This window comes from Sinocyclocheilus rhinocerous, unplaced genomic scaffold, assembly GCF_001515625.1.
Source record: "Sinocyclocheilus rhinocerous isolate Xijiao unplaced genomic scaffold, SAMN03320098_v1.1 scaffold688, whole genome shotgun sequence".
NCBI classification, from domain to species: Eukaryota; Metazoa; Chordata; class Actinopteri; order Cypriniformes; family Cyprinidae; genus Sinocyclocheilus; species Sinocyclocheilus rhinocerous.
The window spans coordinates 278,787-295,676 of NW_015651641.1; the positions used below are offsets into that span (position 1 = coordinate 278,787).

General features: G+C 36.5%; 2 protein-coding genes across 3 annotated transcripts in view; both read right to left on the reverse strand.

The window, feature by feature from the left end:
* The window catches only part of kiaa1958 (KIAA1958 ortholog), a 19,225-nt gene extending 13,684 nt beyond the window's left edge, over positions 1-5,541 (reverse strand). For both annotated transcript variants that reach the window (XM_016518766.1, XM_016518767.1), the window contains exons 1-2: positions 4,886-5,541; positions 1,806-2,838 (exon numbers count right to left, since the gene is read on the reverse strand). In XM_016518766.1, coding sequence (XP_016374252.1) covers positions 1,806-2,838; positions 4,886-4,891 — 1,039 coding nt within the window. In that variant the 5' untranslated portion in view covers positions 4,892-5,541. The remainder of the gene's footprint in view (positions 1-1,805; positions 2,839-4,885) is intronic.
* Positions 5,542-6,198: 657 nt separating this feature from the next.
* Positions 6,199-15,433, reverse strand: hsdl2 (hydroxysteroid dehydrogenase like 2). The gene is made up of 11 exons (XM_016518768.1): positions 15,203-15,433; positions 14,100-14,263; positions 12,265-12,363; positions 12,063-12,177; positions 11,797-11,900; positions 11,574-11,672; positions 8,733-8,927; positions 8,432-8,503; positions 8,219-8,359; positions 6,558-6,686; positions 6,199-6,436 (listed from the first exon to the last, which is right to left on the reverse strand). The coding sequence occupies exons 1-11, from the start codon at positions 15,217-15,219 to the stop codon at positions 6,324-6,326; spliced, it is 1,248 nt and encodes a 415-aa protein (XP_016374254.1). The 5' UTR covers positions 15,220-15,433; the 3' UTR covers positions 6,199-6,323.
* Positions 15,434-16,890: the final 1,457 nt, after the last annotated feature.

Consider the following 16,890-nt stretch of genomic DNA (forward strand, 5'->3'; position numbering starts at 1 on the left):
GGGATCTTATCTATGCACAATCAGCTTGTAACACTCCAAAGAGAAAGGAAAAATAGAAATCGCATCATATGACCCCTTTAAGAGACTTGTTGTTTTTTTCAATTTTAGAAAAAAAAAATAGATATGTTGCCTTATCAACTAACTGAAATAAAATAAGTTGAAGTACTAAAATTACTAAAACTAAAAAATAACTTAAAGCTAAATTAAAATATTCTAAAAAAATCTAATATTTCAAATATTAAGTGGAGCAGTTTTATTAAAACCAATATAACATTTAGATGTAATCCACGGTTTTTTAGAGTTACTTCCTTGCGTTGACAATTTAAATGCGCTATTATTTTGCTCAATTTGCTCAAGACAAGCCAAAAGTTTCTTTAAGACCTATTTAATCTGCATATAAAACATTAGAAATTAGATATTTGTTTAATTTTTATTTTGTGTTTGATTGTTAAAACAAAAAATATTTGTTGTTTGTCTCAATAAATTGTGTTAATTTAAAAATACAGTGGTTAAATAAAAAAAAAAATTCTATTGCTCTTTGTTTTAAAAAAGGTTATAAAAAAAATTTCAATAATTATCGATACCGAACGATATGAAACATTATATCATGGATACATTTTTTAGCTATATCACCCAGCACTACGTTCGGGGTTCAGAAACACTCTCTCTGTTTAAATCTAGATTAAAGACACATCTCTTTGGCCAAGCATTCAAATAAAAATATTCTAAAAAAATCTAATATTTCAAATATTAAGTGGAGCAGTTTTATTAAAACCAATATAATTTTTTTCTAAAAAATAATAACAAAAGATTATGCTAAACTACTTAAGGTTTTATTTTCAAGAATTTCCTTCTAACAAGTTTTTTTCCTCATTATGATATCAGTAAAGTTGTACCACCCTGGCATTACTGACTTGCCCCTTTCATATGCTTTCAAAAATTGAAATCACATCATATGACCCCTTTAAAAATACAGTGGTTAAATGTAAAAAAATTTCTATTGCTCTTTGTTTGAAAAAAAGGTTATAAAATAGTCAATAATTATCGATACCGAACGATATGAAACATTATATCGTGATACATTTTTTAGCTATATCGCCCAGCCCTAGTTGAACCCCTGATGTCACATGGATTATTTAACCGATCTCCTTGCTACGTTTCTGGACCTTGATCGTGGTAATTGCTTTGCTGTCTATGGAGGGTCAGAGAGCTCTCAGAATTCATAAAAAAATATCTTCATTTGTGTTCCAAAGATGAACGGAGGTCTTACGGGCTTAAAACATAACACCAATCTTAAAGAAAAAAAATAGATGACTAACTTGTAAGACTAGTCTAAACCTTTTATGCAACCAGCCCCTGGGCTGAAACACGACACGACTTCACTGTTAAGATTCAGTCTGACCAACCAGCAGTTAGCCAAGCGGTAATCGGTCTTATTTTTTGGATTCTAATCTAACTAATCTACGTCTTTATGTAACCGAATTTAAAACATATCACCAATCTTAAAGAAAAAATATAGATGACTAACTTGTAAGACTAGTCTAAACCTTTTATGCAACCGGCCCCTGCAGGAGTGTCAACAGGCTACTACAACTAAAAACCACCAGTTGGTTAAAAGTAACTGCAAAAATGGCTCAGTTCTAAGAAAACCTTGTGCAGGATTTATTTGCAGAAGTCACATGCATGTGATATTATATTATCTAATGCAGTGACATTCAGAATTTTAAGTGTGACTTAAGCAACAACATTCCCAACCCCTTCTCATCACAAACTCCAGGACATTTCGTGCAGATAAGGCTTTTTACCTGTGTTGTCCGCTCGAGCTTCTGTATTAAGTTCCTGCGCTGCTAGAAGATCCATTTCAGGGTTTACACCCATAGAAGCCTCTCCGCAAGACAAAGAAGACCTGGGATACTCGTCCCTGTGCAGCACCCCCATAGAGTCAATCCTTCCCGAATGGGGCAAGGTCGCCAAACTCTGACTGCAAGCTGGGTTCGAGTTCACCTGCATTTTGTTCTGGGTAACGTGGAAAGGCGCACGCAGGGGTTTGATCATGGACGAAGGGGAGCTGTCCAGCGGTGACGAGGACACCGCCATGGAGTCTCCGTCAACCGAGGACGGCTTCTGGGACATCGAAGACCTGGATGATGGTCTGTTCTGGACGTTGGGTTTGGGCGACTGCGTAACGCCTCCGGTAGAGCAGCTCCCATCCGAGCTGCTGGGCATCTGAGGATTGGCCACACTGTAATAGTCTTCGCCTCTCTCTTGTTTGATTTTCTTAGACGCCGGGTCTGTGCTGTCCTCGGTTCCCGCTCCTTTTCCGGTTCTTTTCCTGTGCGTGACGCTGGAGGTGTGGTTGAACTCGGAGTCGCCGTCTTCGTCGGTAGCCGAGGACTCGCAGACGATGTCGTACAGGTGGCTGTTGTACTCCTCGCCGTTGTCGTCCATCTCGGACGGTTCGCTGCAGTTGGAGATGTCACACGAGTCGTGGATCTGACTGAAATCGCCCTTGTTTTTCGCGGCGCTGCCGAGGAAGCGCTTTGAGGTGTTCTGCATGACGGCGACTGCCTGAATCATGCTGTCCGTGTTGATGCTTCGGCTTTCTTGGTTGCGTTCCCTGTTTCCCTTTTTGCAGGTGGTGTTAAGGGGCCAGTGGTAGGCGTGCCCGGCGCTGCAGCCCCACAGGGCCGTGAGGGTCCCGTGAGAGCCCTCGTTCAGCATGTGTTTGAGGTTGGGGATCAAGGTGCAGATTGTTCCGTGACTGTGGGCCCATTTCACCAGTTTAGCCAGGCTGTCAGAGGAAGTGTGCAAGCAGTCCTCCATGTTGAGCCTCCTCCCCTGAGATAATAAAATTCATTCGTTTTTAAATACATGTTTTTTTTGCATATGATAAACTTGAAATGGCATCTGCAACCGATTTTACTTCCGTAACATTCACAATAAGATCATTAAGATGCATTTCCATTTCATGCCAACTTTAAAGAAAAAGGGTGACATATAAGATAAGGTATTTGTTACATTTTCAATTCAACTTTTCAGTTTAATTGTTTCAATTGTTAGGCTGATAATATGATTAGCTGTCACATTAACAAAAGATCATATCTTTTAAAATAAAAAAGCGAAATAAAAGCATTTTCACAGGTGAACACTTATGCACATCAACAATGGATTACTATACTTGGATCAGTGTGATCGGCTAGTCCTTTACAATAAAGTACTGTGACATTATAGTATGATAAAATGATGAAATTGATTAATCATTCATTTTTCATTTCAAATGATTTTTGCATATAATAAACTTAAAATCATGAAATGGCAGCTGAAACCAGTTTTACTTCTATAAGGGTCATAATAACATCAAGATGCATTTAGCATATAGATTTAATAGTTTACTGACATTAAGACAAAACTATGACATATCAAACAAGACATTCATGTAAAATTTTCAATCAAATGCCGGACTTGATTTTACCAACACAATAAAAGCAAGTGTGTAAGCAAGCAAAAAAGGGTAAAATATCTAAGCATCCAATTAAAAGCATTTCGATTTAATAAATAAATGTTAACAGGTTTCAATAATTACACAACAACGTCATAAATGTCTCCAACATTTTTGCTGGCACCAAACTGGGCCTAAAATTGTATGTATTTTGCGTAATATTCAAATGACATGAATCATTTAAAGACATGAATGACACTTTAAAAATCTGGACATTCAAAATTTAAACCTGGAAATAAATGGAATGTTTTAGGGTTTTGAAAGAGTTAAAAAAAGTAAGAAATATTATGACCTATTTTTGGGTCACTAATGAAATAAATAAATAAGTGACACTGAAAATATTTGAACGTATTTGCACAGAAAGCTAGATTTCCTTGTAAGACGCTCTGTGGGTCATTCTTAAATCAAGCTGGATAACATGGATAACAGTCAGTTGCAATTAAAACAATTATCAAAAAAGAAAATAATGCAGGGTGAGACTTTCGACTGTCGACTGGATGAAGGCAGATGTCTTGGATGTTTTTTTTGTTTATTGTTTCATCTGAATATCCAGTTATGACATTATTTTTTGTTTACATTTTTGTACAAATTAAAAAAGTATTAATTGTTCACAATAAGATCAAGATGCATTTAGAAAACAAATGGGGTTCGTATCAACTTTAAAGCAAAAGAGTGACAAATCAAACACAAAGATATTTATATTTTTCAAATCAACTTTTTACTTTAATATTACATTGTTAGGCTGAATAAATACGATTGGTTTGATTGTGTCTAGTGTCCTCATTTATAAGTCACTTTGCATAAAAGCATCTGTTAAATTATTAATGTAAATAAAAAAAGCACAGGTAAATACATGTAAATCAACATATTTTAGCCAATAGATTATACTTGTATCAGTGTGATCGGCTAGTCCTTTAAAACAAAGTACTGTGACATTATGGTGTAGTGATGGTATTTCAATATATGCAATCGTACTAAATAATTAGCATATTAATATCATATCACAATATTCAAAACAAAAACATGGAATTACCAAGGTACTTTTATTATTACTTTTTTATTAGGGGAATAAGCTGAAGACACACTCCTATCAGCAACAACTACACAAGATCACCGCCCACAGCCATTGTTTACTACATTAGCTCTCTTCTCGTCAGTTTTATGATACACAACGCATTGATGTCGGTTTATCTTCAAAACAACACGACTCTGTCTGAAAGCCGAGCGAGCTGCCGACATTCACCGCGATTCTGCTCTTCATAGTCGCGTTTGTGACGTCCAGAAATGTTGTCCCTGCAGGCAGCTGTCTCGGTTTTGACACAGAGCCCGTCCCGTCAGTCTGACGATCTGCATCAACACAAAGAGCCCGAGAAAAGCATCATGTACCTTCATACGGGAGAATCACCTCCGGTGTCCGCTCACGCACGGTGCTCACTGCCTCTTTGCTCGATATCAAGCATCATTTGTCAAAGCAAACTCTTCATATCTTCTGTATTTGACAGTATGTTATACAAAAGCCATTCATTTTGCTTTTAATGGACGTGCGGCGGGTACTTCCGCTATCACCGGAAGTACATGTCCGAGATAAATCATATGGCAATGTGCATGCATGAAATTTATATTTCGTTTATTACACAGCCATGCATGACAGCACTCAATATTTCCGTCAAAATATGCATTTGTATTTACAATAATAGGCTGTACTAGTGGCGAAAAAGACGTTTATATCGGAAAGTTAACCTGAGTGAACACTTCAAATGTTCTTGAAGACCCTGTAGAAAAATTGCAACACGTGTTTAAAACGATTAAATACTTTTGTTCTTTGCATTAATTCAAAAGATGCTTAATTAAAAAAAACAATATACATAATTCAGTTTTTGTTGGCAAAAGTGAAGCAAAAATGCATTTCAGTCATAAAATGAGAGTGTCAGCTTGTTCCGACACAAATTTGAGCTTCCTATGAAGACAGAAAATTAATATGTACTTTAATTATACTGTGCTGATGGTTAAAAAATTATGTTTTGTCTAACCAGTGACTTCCTAAAACAATTTTTAAGAATTAAAACAAATACATAAGCGTCGATGTTTAAATCTCACCCTGTTGAAAAAACATGCCTTTGCTGGTTTATGCTGGTCCTTTGCTGGTTTATACTGGTCCTTAAAGAACACTGTAATTACTAAACACTGTCGCTAAAAAAAAAAAAACATTAAAAAGATTTTGAAAGCTTCTTACACTGTTTAAATTAGTTCCTATATTAATTTGGTTAAATTTAGATTTGACAGTAACTATAGTCATCATGGTATGTTGATGGAAACTTTGGTTAGCCGTTTCTGCCACGGGACGGGCATCCTGAGAGAACTAGGAATTACACAAGCTTCAGTCTGGATCCAACCCTTACAAAGATCTGAAGATGAAGAGATGATGCCAACCCTGAACCAACATACAAAATATTTCTGTAAGTTTGATTGCAACATATAATCAGTGCTGTTAATGTTGTTCACCGTTTATTTGAATTCACTGAGAAGCCACTCCTAAATATAATGTAGAAACTTGAATTTTCTGTGAATCTGCTTTGCAACGATTTGTATCGTGAAAAGCGCTATACAAATAAACGTGAATTGAATTAGCATGGTACATTTTTGAAAGACTTTTCAGAATGATGTTGCAATACTATACTATTAAAGATCATGCGGTGAAGAAAGTATAAAGGAAAATCCTTTATTAAAATTAGTATCAGCTGAACAAATGTTTTAATGCAAACAGTGACTTAGAAGAGATCATGTACATCATGTAAGGCAGGAGACGGTAGCGTGAGTGATCATATCACAGCTTAGACTTCATCATGGCCATCATCTTCTCCAGTTTGATGGCAAGGCCCATGTCACCCTTAATCTTCAGCTTTCCAGACATGAACGCCATCGTGGGCTTTAATCTGCCTATTGATAAAGAACATGGTTTTCATCAGTGCTTCAGTTTTTCATTATTCAGATTCAAACCATCCTCTATGATCCAATTATGTCAGTAGTGTGTGAAGTGCATCAGTGACACTTTTTCTACCTCCGAACATCTTGATGAAATCTGCACTGTCCAGCGTCATGACGACGTCAGCTTTGGCAGGCGGATCCCCACTGCCGGCACTCCCTGCATCATTCTTCAGATCAATGTACCAGACTCCAGCGTGTTCACCTGTCAATCATGCCAGCAAACGCTAATACAACACAGATTTGATGGGTGAGGCATATGCAGCTCGTCTCTTTTTCAGTCAGGGGTCTCCAGTCCTGCTCCTGGAGAGCTACTGTCCTGCAGATTTCAGCTCCAAACCCAATCAAACACACCGGAACCAATTAATCAAGATGTTCAGGGTTACTTGATAATTACAGGCAGGTGAGGTGGAGCGCGGCTGGAACTGAAGTCTGCAGGACGGTAATGGTAGTTAAAGACACAGCCGTGAATCATGATTTGATATTGTCAGAAGTAGGTGATATTAGGAGGTGGGACATAACTCTATAAAACCTTTAATTGCACAAATTTGAGATAAACCTGCGAGTCCAAGATGATGTTTTCAATGTTTTTGGTCCATTTTCCCGGAAATGAAATGCTATACATTTTAATGTATATTTACAGTTACATATCCCTATTAAATCACACTTAAATAAAAACATAATTATGACATTAAAAAGTCAAAAGTCTGACATACTAAGTCATATTTATGAAATTAAAAGACAAAAGTATTACACACAAAGTCAAAATAATGAGATAAAAAGTCTTAATTATGACTTGCCACAGGGCTGGGCAACTTCTATCCTGGAGGGCCACTGTCCTGCTGAGTTCAGCTCAAACTAGGCCTGGGCGATAAAACGGTATCGATATTTATCGACGGTACACCTTCATCGATAACGATGTAAAAAATGTTCGATATAGCGCAAGATATAGGCACGTGCTATGAGTGACGCAGACAGAACACACGAACACATGCTGAATTGAGTGCTGTGCTTGCCTGTGATGAGGGCCCAGCCCTAGCTCAAACCCTAATCAAACACACCTGCCTTTAGCTTTCTAGTGATCTTGAATAAAGCCACTAGAAGGCAAGCCTGCAACCTTTAGCCAAAAAAGCGTCACGGCTAATAAACAGTATGTGGGAAAGGAGACCAGAGGCCGTTTTTTTTTTTTAGTGGATGTCAATGGAGGAGAGGCTTCACTACGCTGAATAAACAGCTTTTTAGAGGAAACAGCTCATCATTTAATGAATCGACAGCCTATCTGCTAATCTTCAACATGTTCAAGTCAAGTGGCTTGTAAGTCGGCAATGACTTTCCCATAATTTTGACTCATGATTTTTGCCGTCATAAGTCAGGAATAACTCATAATTTAGATATGTCTTCCCATAATTATGACAATATCTCAATTTTTACTTTACATCACAATTTGGATTTTTTTTGTGTCATAATTCAGACTTATGTCACAATGACTTTTTGTCATAATCATGAGATTAAAAGTCATAAGCTTGTAATTTTTCATCTCAAAATTCACTTCATAATATGACCTCGTGAGTTTTTGTTGATTCAGATTTGTCATAATTATGATTTACCAAAGCGTGTTTTGGCATAAACGGGCTTCCATACCCTATTGTTTATTATTCGCAGTGTTTTAGCTAGCAGACACCGACTGAAAGCCATGAAACTTTAACTCAAATGTTTTAAATATGATATCATAACTACCTGATAAATCGAATCTGTACACTGCTCCTGTGGTTTTCACTATATCTGGACTGAGAATTCCTCTGATTATGTTGAACATGTCAGAAATCGGTCCCGTGGCGGCAGAATCTGCTTTTCCACTTTTGAAAGCTGGAGTGGCACCTGAAGAGAGAGAGTCAATCAATAAGAAGAACAAAATTGGATGAAATGTGCTGGTTATGCCTCATAACTCGCCATGCTCCTCCATTTGCTTGGCCAGATCCTCTGGCTGTTGATCCAAGAAAAAGTCAGGAAGCAACGGATGACCTAAAAAAAAATTAAGACATGTTTTATGTGCTGTGTCGACATTCATAGTTTCCTGTAATATGTCAGAAATGTCATGTTATTGTATACAGGGTCTAACAATACTTAGAAGTGCTGTGAAATGGCCTAACTTTTATACAAATCACATTACTGATATTCATAATGATTGAATAGGAAAATGCATTTCTTACTTTACCACATTAACATGAAATATTAATATTGTATAACCAACCTGGCTCAACAGCATACACATCAAATTCCTTAATGCCCTCCTTTTTGAGAATGTCCTCATCAATGACAAACTGTCCCGTGAAGCTGGTGGGTTTTTTCAAGATGGCGTAGGCTGCATCAGCCATTATCTCCACCTTCCTGCACTGTTTACCAATCCCAGAACCACCCAACATGTCCATGGCTGCCGTCTGGATGGCTGAGGGTAGATGATGCACCAAGAGTAATTCAGTTATCATTGTTGAGTTTGATTAATATTCAAGTCCACTTCGTTTTCACAGCATGTTTCACAATACATACTGTTCTAAAGCTCTGAATATCAATAAAAGGTTCAGCATACAAATCTGAATGGTACGTCAGACTTTACAGAACATCCTTTCAGTTTCTTGTTGTTCATTTGCATACAGTGCCACAAATACACTCATTTACATTTATGCATTTGGCAGACGCTTTTATCCAAAGTGAAATTTGCATTCAAGGTATATAATTACATTATATCACTTCTAGCTTTCCCTGAGAATCGAACCCATGATCTTGGTGTTGCTAGCAACATGCTCTACGGTTTGAGATACAGGAAAGTTACACTCATCTCTGGAAGACACAAATCATCATGGCTGAAACACTGTCATGTGGATTTAGCTTAGAAGATAATAACAAACCATGGGTAATGTATATTAAAGCAGCACTATGTAACTTTTTCTGTGTTCAAAATTTGCAAAATGTATATAATGAGCGAGTACATAATGAATTCATCTTCCAAACCGCGTTTTTGTCTTATTCCGAATCCCTACGGTACACTTATAATAAGTACTTATATTTGGACTATTGTAGCCTGGTCGGGTCGTCACCGCTGTCACTTCTAGCTTTCCCTGAGAATCGAACCCATGATCTTGGTGTTGCTAGCAACATGCTCTACGGTTTGAGATACAGGAAAGTTACACTCATCTCTGGAAGACACAAATCATCATGGCTGAAACACTGTCATGTGGATTTAGCTTAGAAGATAATAACAAACCATGGGTAATGTATATTAAAGCAGCACTATGTAACTTTTTCTGTGTTCAAAATTTGCAAAATGTATATAATGAGCGAGTACATAATGAATTCATCTTCCAAACCGCGTTTTTGTCTTATTCCGAATCCCTACGGTACACTTATAATAAGTACTTATATTTGGACTATTGTAGCCTGGTCGGGTCGTCACCGCTGCGGAGGAACACCTACCTGCGTGAATCGCCATAGACATAAACTTAGAGAAGTAGCTCCGGTTGGAATGTTCTTCCGCGGGATGTGTGCAGTTCTGTTTATTAACCGCTAGAGCGCCAAAAGTTACATAGTGCTGCTTTAAAATGATATTTAAATATATATATATCAAACTATTTTTAAAGTAATTTTGGAATGTGGAGCATACTATACTTCAATTATGTTAACATAAGCAGTGAAAAAGTTAAAATTATTTTTGACAAGAAATAAAATGTGGGATGGGCAGTGTTTCACTGATGCTATTATAGTTTTTGTAAATATTTTGAATTAGATTTAATTTTTACATATCTGTTTTCACTTTAAGTTACAGTAAATTTGTTGAGTTTTTGTCATTTTTATTAATTTCTTTTTCTTTTCCATTGTTAAACTAAACTAAAATGATAAATGTTATATTTACTTTATTTCAGTTAACATATATGTGACCCTGGAGCACAAAAGCAGTCTTAAGTCGCGGGGGTATATTTGTAGCAATAGCCAAAAATACATTGTATGGGTCAAAATTATAGATTTTTCTTTTATGCCAAAAATCATTAGGATATTAAGTAAAGATCATGTTCCATGAAGATATTTTGTACATTTCCTACCGTAAATATATTAAAACTTAATTATTGATTAGTAATATGCATTGCTCAGAACTTCATTTGGACAACTTTAAAGGTGATTTTCTCAATATTTAGATTTTTTTTGCACCCTCAGATTCCAGATTTTCAAATAGTTATATTTCAGTCAAATACTGTCCCATCCCAACAAACCACACATCAATGGAAAGGCTTATTTATTCAGCTTTCAGATGATGTATACATCTCAATTTTAAAAAAAAAAGACCCTTATGACTGGTTTTGTGGTCCAGGGTCACATATTTAGTTTGAAATAATTATTTTTTTAAAGATTTAGTTAATGATAATAACCCTAGGGATGATTTTTTCCTTTTAGAATTGATTTCATTGTAAAAGTGGCCGTTACATTTCCCTATAATTTCAGTGGAATGCCAGTGTTCTGCTCACTCTTTTCCATGCAGCCACAATGAGTGGTTACTGGAGCTTTCAAGCTTTAAAAAAAAGACACAAAATATAATAAAAGTATTATAAAAATAACTGCTTGACATGCGAGAATAACTCTCTTTGGTTCTTCAGAAGCTCTATATATGTGTATTGATCAGTGTTTATGTGTGAATAAAAGCCTAAATTAATCTGTTTATTAAACAAAATAATTGCGTCTCTTCAGAAGACTTGGATTAAACTGCTCGATTGATCTGAATGACTTTTTAAAATGTCTTTAGGAAACTTTTGAAGCATCAAAGTTTTGTTGGAATAGACTTTCGTGGGAGGGACAGAAACCTCCAAGGTTTCATTAAAAACCTCTTCAGTACTGTAAGTGAACGTTTTATGGGTTTGGAACGACGTGAGGATGAGTAAATGATGACAGAATTTTCATTTTTTGGTGAACTATCCCTTCAATATTCAACTAAGACTTTCCTTTGTAGGAGTTCTGTAGATATATATTACAGAATCAGCAATATCTACTCGTGCATTAATGATCTCTGAATTGAATTATTTAATGACTGATGTAGGAAAGCCATTACCTGTCTTGGGCCATAAGGCATTAACGGCGATAGATCCCTTAAACTCTTCGGCCATTCCAAGTACACACATGGACATGCCATACTTTGCCATGGTGTACGCTACACAGACACAACGGAAAACAAGATCAGTGTCATTATTTGTCACTATTATCAAATAAATGTTCAGTGGTAGTCTGAAACCAAAGGCCTCGAGCACTGAATGTGAGAATGCTCTTGCACTCACCCGTGTGGTTTTTGAACCAGATGGGATTGAGGTTGATAGGTGGGCTGAGGTTAAGTATGTGAGGGTTCTTGCTCTTCAGAAGATGTGGAATGCACAGTTTAGACCTGTAATAAAAACAGTGGCCACAGTTAGAAGAGTTCATGCGGGTTCAAAACAAGTTAAGCTCTCCTGACAATATCTGTGGCAAGCCTTCGATTAACACAGAAAATAATTATGTTGTTTATCGTGATCGTCAGTCAGTCTCAAAAAATAATACTTTTACTCACGTCAGGTACGTTCCCCTGAGATTGATGCCTAGCATAAGGTCGACTTTCTTCATTGGAGTTTCCAGAGTTCCTGTTAAATTGATGGCACTAGCATTGTTGACCAATATGTCAATCCCTGTCAACAGCACCACAGAAGACAAAGGACAAATTATAACCCACCTGAGTGCTAAGAATATGAAACATTTCAAATGCTGTAACTCACCTCCAAATTTCTCCACGGCTTGTTCCACGGCTTCATTGATCTGCTTCTCATCACGGACGTCTACGATGCACGGCAATGCCTTCCCTCCAGCAGCTTCAACTATCAAACAGACATTATATGATCACAGACTTATCACATGAAATTATTTATGAAATATTTAGCATTGCATCACTTGTTCACCAGTGGACCCTCTGCAGTGAATGGGTGCCGCCAGAATGGGAGTCCAAACAGCTGATAAAAACATCACAATAATCCACAAGTATAATCCACACCACTCCAGTCCATCAGTTAATGTCTTATGAAGCCAAAAGCTGCATGTTTGTAAGAAACAAATCCATCATTAAGCTGTTTTAACTTGGCCAAAATATGAGTCTATAATCTATAACGCTTCCTCCAGTGAAAAGGTTCTGTTCGCATAAAAAACAAACTCATCTACATCCTGTATGTACGGTGGCCGAGAACTGCAAAACAAATCACAATTCTGAAAACAAAATAACAAATTACAAACGCAAATGCAAGTCTAAAAAACAAAATAACAATTCAGAAAACACAACAACAATTCAGAAAACATTATAACAAGTCAGAAAAAAAAAAGTTTGGCAAAAGGTGGGCTCGAACCCAGGTCGATCGCGTCAAAAAGCCAACGACACACGCTTATCCATCTGCGCCACTGGAGCTGATGTTTTACAGCCACTTTATGGCTCTGTCTCAAACTATACCTACCTCTTCCGGTTTGTCTGATTTGTCGTTGTGTTTTCTGACTTGTTAATTTGTTTTCGGATTTGTCATTGTGTTTTCTGACTTGTTATAATGTTTTCTGAATTGTTGTTGTGCTTTCTGAATTGTTATTTTGTTTTTTAGACTTGCATTTGCGTTTGTAATTTGTTATTTTGTTTTCATTTTGTGATTTGTTTTGCACTTCTCGGCCACCGTATGTATGGCCTGTGGGTGAGTAAATTTGCAGCAAATTTTCATTTTAGGTTGAACTATTCCTTTAAAATATAAAAGTTATATTTTTATATTATATTTGTATATTGATCAAATAAGCCTTGGTGAGCGCAAGACACTTCTTTCAAAATTTTTATCCATCCTAAACTTTTGAATGGTAGTGTAGGTTCTGCATATTCATGCTGTGAAAGTGTTTTATTGAAACTCTTTTAACTGATTGCCATGAAACCAGTCTGAGATGACCTTTGCTTTGTGACATGGCGCATGATCATGATGGAAGTAGCTATTAGAAGAAGAGTACTGTATGTTGTGTCCAAGAGGTGATGCACATGGTCAACAACAGTGCTGTACTAGGCTGCGGCATTCAAGTGATGACTGGTTGGTATTAACAGCCCATTAATCAAAGCCACAATCATTGACATGATTCCATGGCATTGTGACAAGAGTCCAGGCGGTGGTGTAATGGGGTCAGAAATATAAGCAACATCATTAATCCATGGCCTCATGACAACAATCCAAGTGGGTGACAGTGTCAGGAACATTATCTTAGCATACTGTAGGCCTGGTAATACCGATCAATTTTCACGTCAGTGCTATAACCTGTAATGATATCTATATAAACAACAATAAATACATTCCATGGAAGACAACATGACCCAAATCATCTGCAATGCATTCACTGCTGGTGGCTCTCACTCATCAGGATTATGTGTAATGCAGAAATATACTGGGAATTAGGCTATTAAAAACTAAATCTCAGAGATGTGCTGAAAAGTTAAATACAGTTATAGCTATGGAGAAAATGAATGGGATATGGACTCCTGGATGTTCCTCTCTGTAATGTTTGTGTATAAATGTGTGTAAGAGTAACTGAGTCCTGTGCTCACTCTCTGCAGCAGCTGTGTAGATGGTGCCCGGCAGTTTGGGGTGAGGATCAGCGGTTTTGGCAGCAATGACCACATTGGCACCGTCCCGCGCAGCTTTGAGCGCAATGGCCTTGCCAATACCTCGACTCGCTCCGGTAATGAAGATAGTACATCCTCCCAGCTTCCTAAAATGAATGCATATGAATCATATAATAATCTCATCAACATGTAATTAATGCACTATTCAAACAATGACAGACAGGCAAAACATAACTAGTCAGAGACAGATATATCTGTGGATACGGTCAAATCTAAAGTCATGTGACTGGTTGAGTCAAATTCCACAATTTTACCTGCCATTTATATTGAGGTTTATATGATGTTGCTATAAAGAACATTATTTTGTGTATTTGGTGTAGTGAAATGTGTTTATGCGGTTTAGTATTGAGGTTTAGGGATTTTTTTATTTTAAAGGGGTCATATGATGCTGCTAAAAAGAACATTATTTTGTGTATTTGGTGTAGTGAAATGTGTTTATGCGGTTTAAGGTTCAAAAAACACATTATTTTCCACATACTGTACATTATTGTTTCTCATATGTATAGATGTGTGTGTGTGTATGTATGTATGTATGTATGTATGTGTGTGTGTGTGTGTGTATATATATATATATATATATGATGTTTGCACTTTTGTAGTCCATTTTGTTCTATGTTTTACAAACAAGCACTGCTGTATATAACAATGTTAATCGTATGGTTGTTTGCGTTGTCATTCCTTGATACCTGCGCATAGGAAATTAGGGTAAAGGTCAAATTATTAAAAAATAATATAAACATACTATAATATAATATAAACATACTATTATAACGGAAAATAGGTTTCGATAATCTTCTAAAATCCCAAATCAGTTTTAACAGATTGCAGTTAAATTAGTTATGTAGGCTGGAATATTTTGACAACACAGAGGTCATTCATGAGTCATGACACAGCTGAAATCGCGCGTGAAGCAGTTCATACTTATAAAACAAGTATTTTAATACTAGTCAACAACAACTTGGTTTATTAAAGTGCTATAATGTAGCGTTAAATCACACGGGCTAACAAGCAAGAGACAAACTCACCCCGTGTTCTGCAGCATTGTGGCTCCTGCAATACTGTGTCTGATCTGGGGACGGAATGAACTACAGGAGAAATGCGTGTATCATTAAACTGAACACGTGTTGTGCAAGTCAAGGAGCTCCAGATGAAAACGAAGGCTGTGAATTTGCCCTTTACTCCAGTAACAGATTCCACCGCGCCATCATTCACTCTACTTCCGGTAGAGCCATGAAGGCGCTCCTGATTTTAAAGGAACATTCCAATTATGCGACAAAACATCAAATACTCAGCAAACAACAAAAACACTGGAGAACGGAAAGGAAAAAAATTTATAAGTAACATAAATAAAACAACAAATACTTTATTAATTGCTGTGTTATTCAAAGAGTCTCTAGCAATCATAGCATAACAAAGGTGTGTTATTTTGTTATAAGTAATTATGAGATAATAAAAAAAAAAATGTATTTACCCTTTACTTCACATGTAAACAAATAAACGATGCTAGCGATAAAGTAGCTAATGCAACTTTTTATATGCATATTACCACAAACAATAAGACATTTTTCATTCATAATACATAATGAACAACATTTAGAACAGGTTATAATAAAACAAAAAAGAGGAGAAATGTGCCGCTTCAGCCCCTTTGCTTCATTACAAAACACTATATTGTTCAAATTGTGTATAAAATAAAAAGAAAGACAAATTAATGTATGCATATTAAAATCCCTTAAAATAACTATGATATAGTGGTTAATATAAATAAATAATAAATAATAATATCAATGATTTATTGATACTAATACATGTTTTATTATAATTATTTATTTATTTTAATTAAATGTATTTATTTTGTTTAATCAAATGTGTTTAATTTTAGTTCATAATTTTTTTACACTGTTTTTCACTTTTAACTTTTCCACAGACCCCCTAGCACTAGCGGCCCTCTGGGGGACCCCACTTTAAAGACCCCTGGTATAAACTACTGCATTAAAATTTCTGCTGATTCATACTCTCAATACATTGGAATAGCCTAATAGTTTAGGCAACGAATTTGCGATTACACAGTACTTTTTGTGACACACACACACACACACACACTCCAATGTAAGCACAAGACTGCAACTCAGCCGGTCCAACAAGTGTAACAAGTTCTTACACGCTTCAGGTACAGAGAGGATAAAATCTTCACTGCTGCCCTCCCTCATACGATAAGCGTGTAAAAATAGTCATTATTTATAAAACAAACCGGGACATTATTTATTAATCAATAATTCAATGCACCAGAAAGCTTCATATGTTTGATAAGGAGTTCATTACAGGAAGTGTCTGACCCTCGGAAAGCAGATGTACTGAATGAATCGACTGCGTGTTTATCGCAAGTGTCAAGCTCTTAAAGCTCTTCCCCAAGGCCCATTACCTTAATTAATAAATATATTCCAGCAACAAGATTATCCTCTATAGAGCTCCTAGTGCAGATACCATCAACAAATGATCCCAAACCACGCGCTGGGCTTGAAAATAGCGGACGCGTGGAACTTATTGTTGTCGCGCGTCAATGCGCACTCTATATTGGTGCTTTCAACAAAACGTCCAGCAACAAAAATATTACGCGCTTCTTCAAAGGTGTGTCTGCTGAAAGGGGAGGCCATTTTGTATAGAGAAGCGTCTGTACATGTATGTGTGTGTGTGTGTGTGTGTGTGTGTTCAC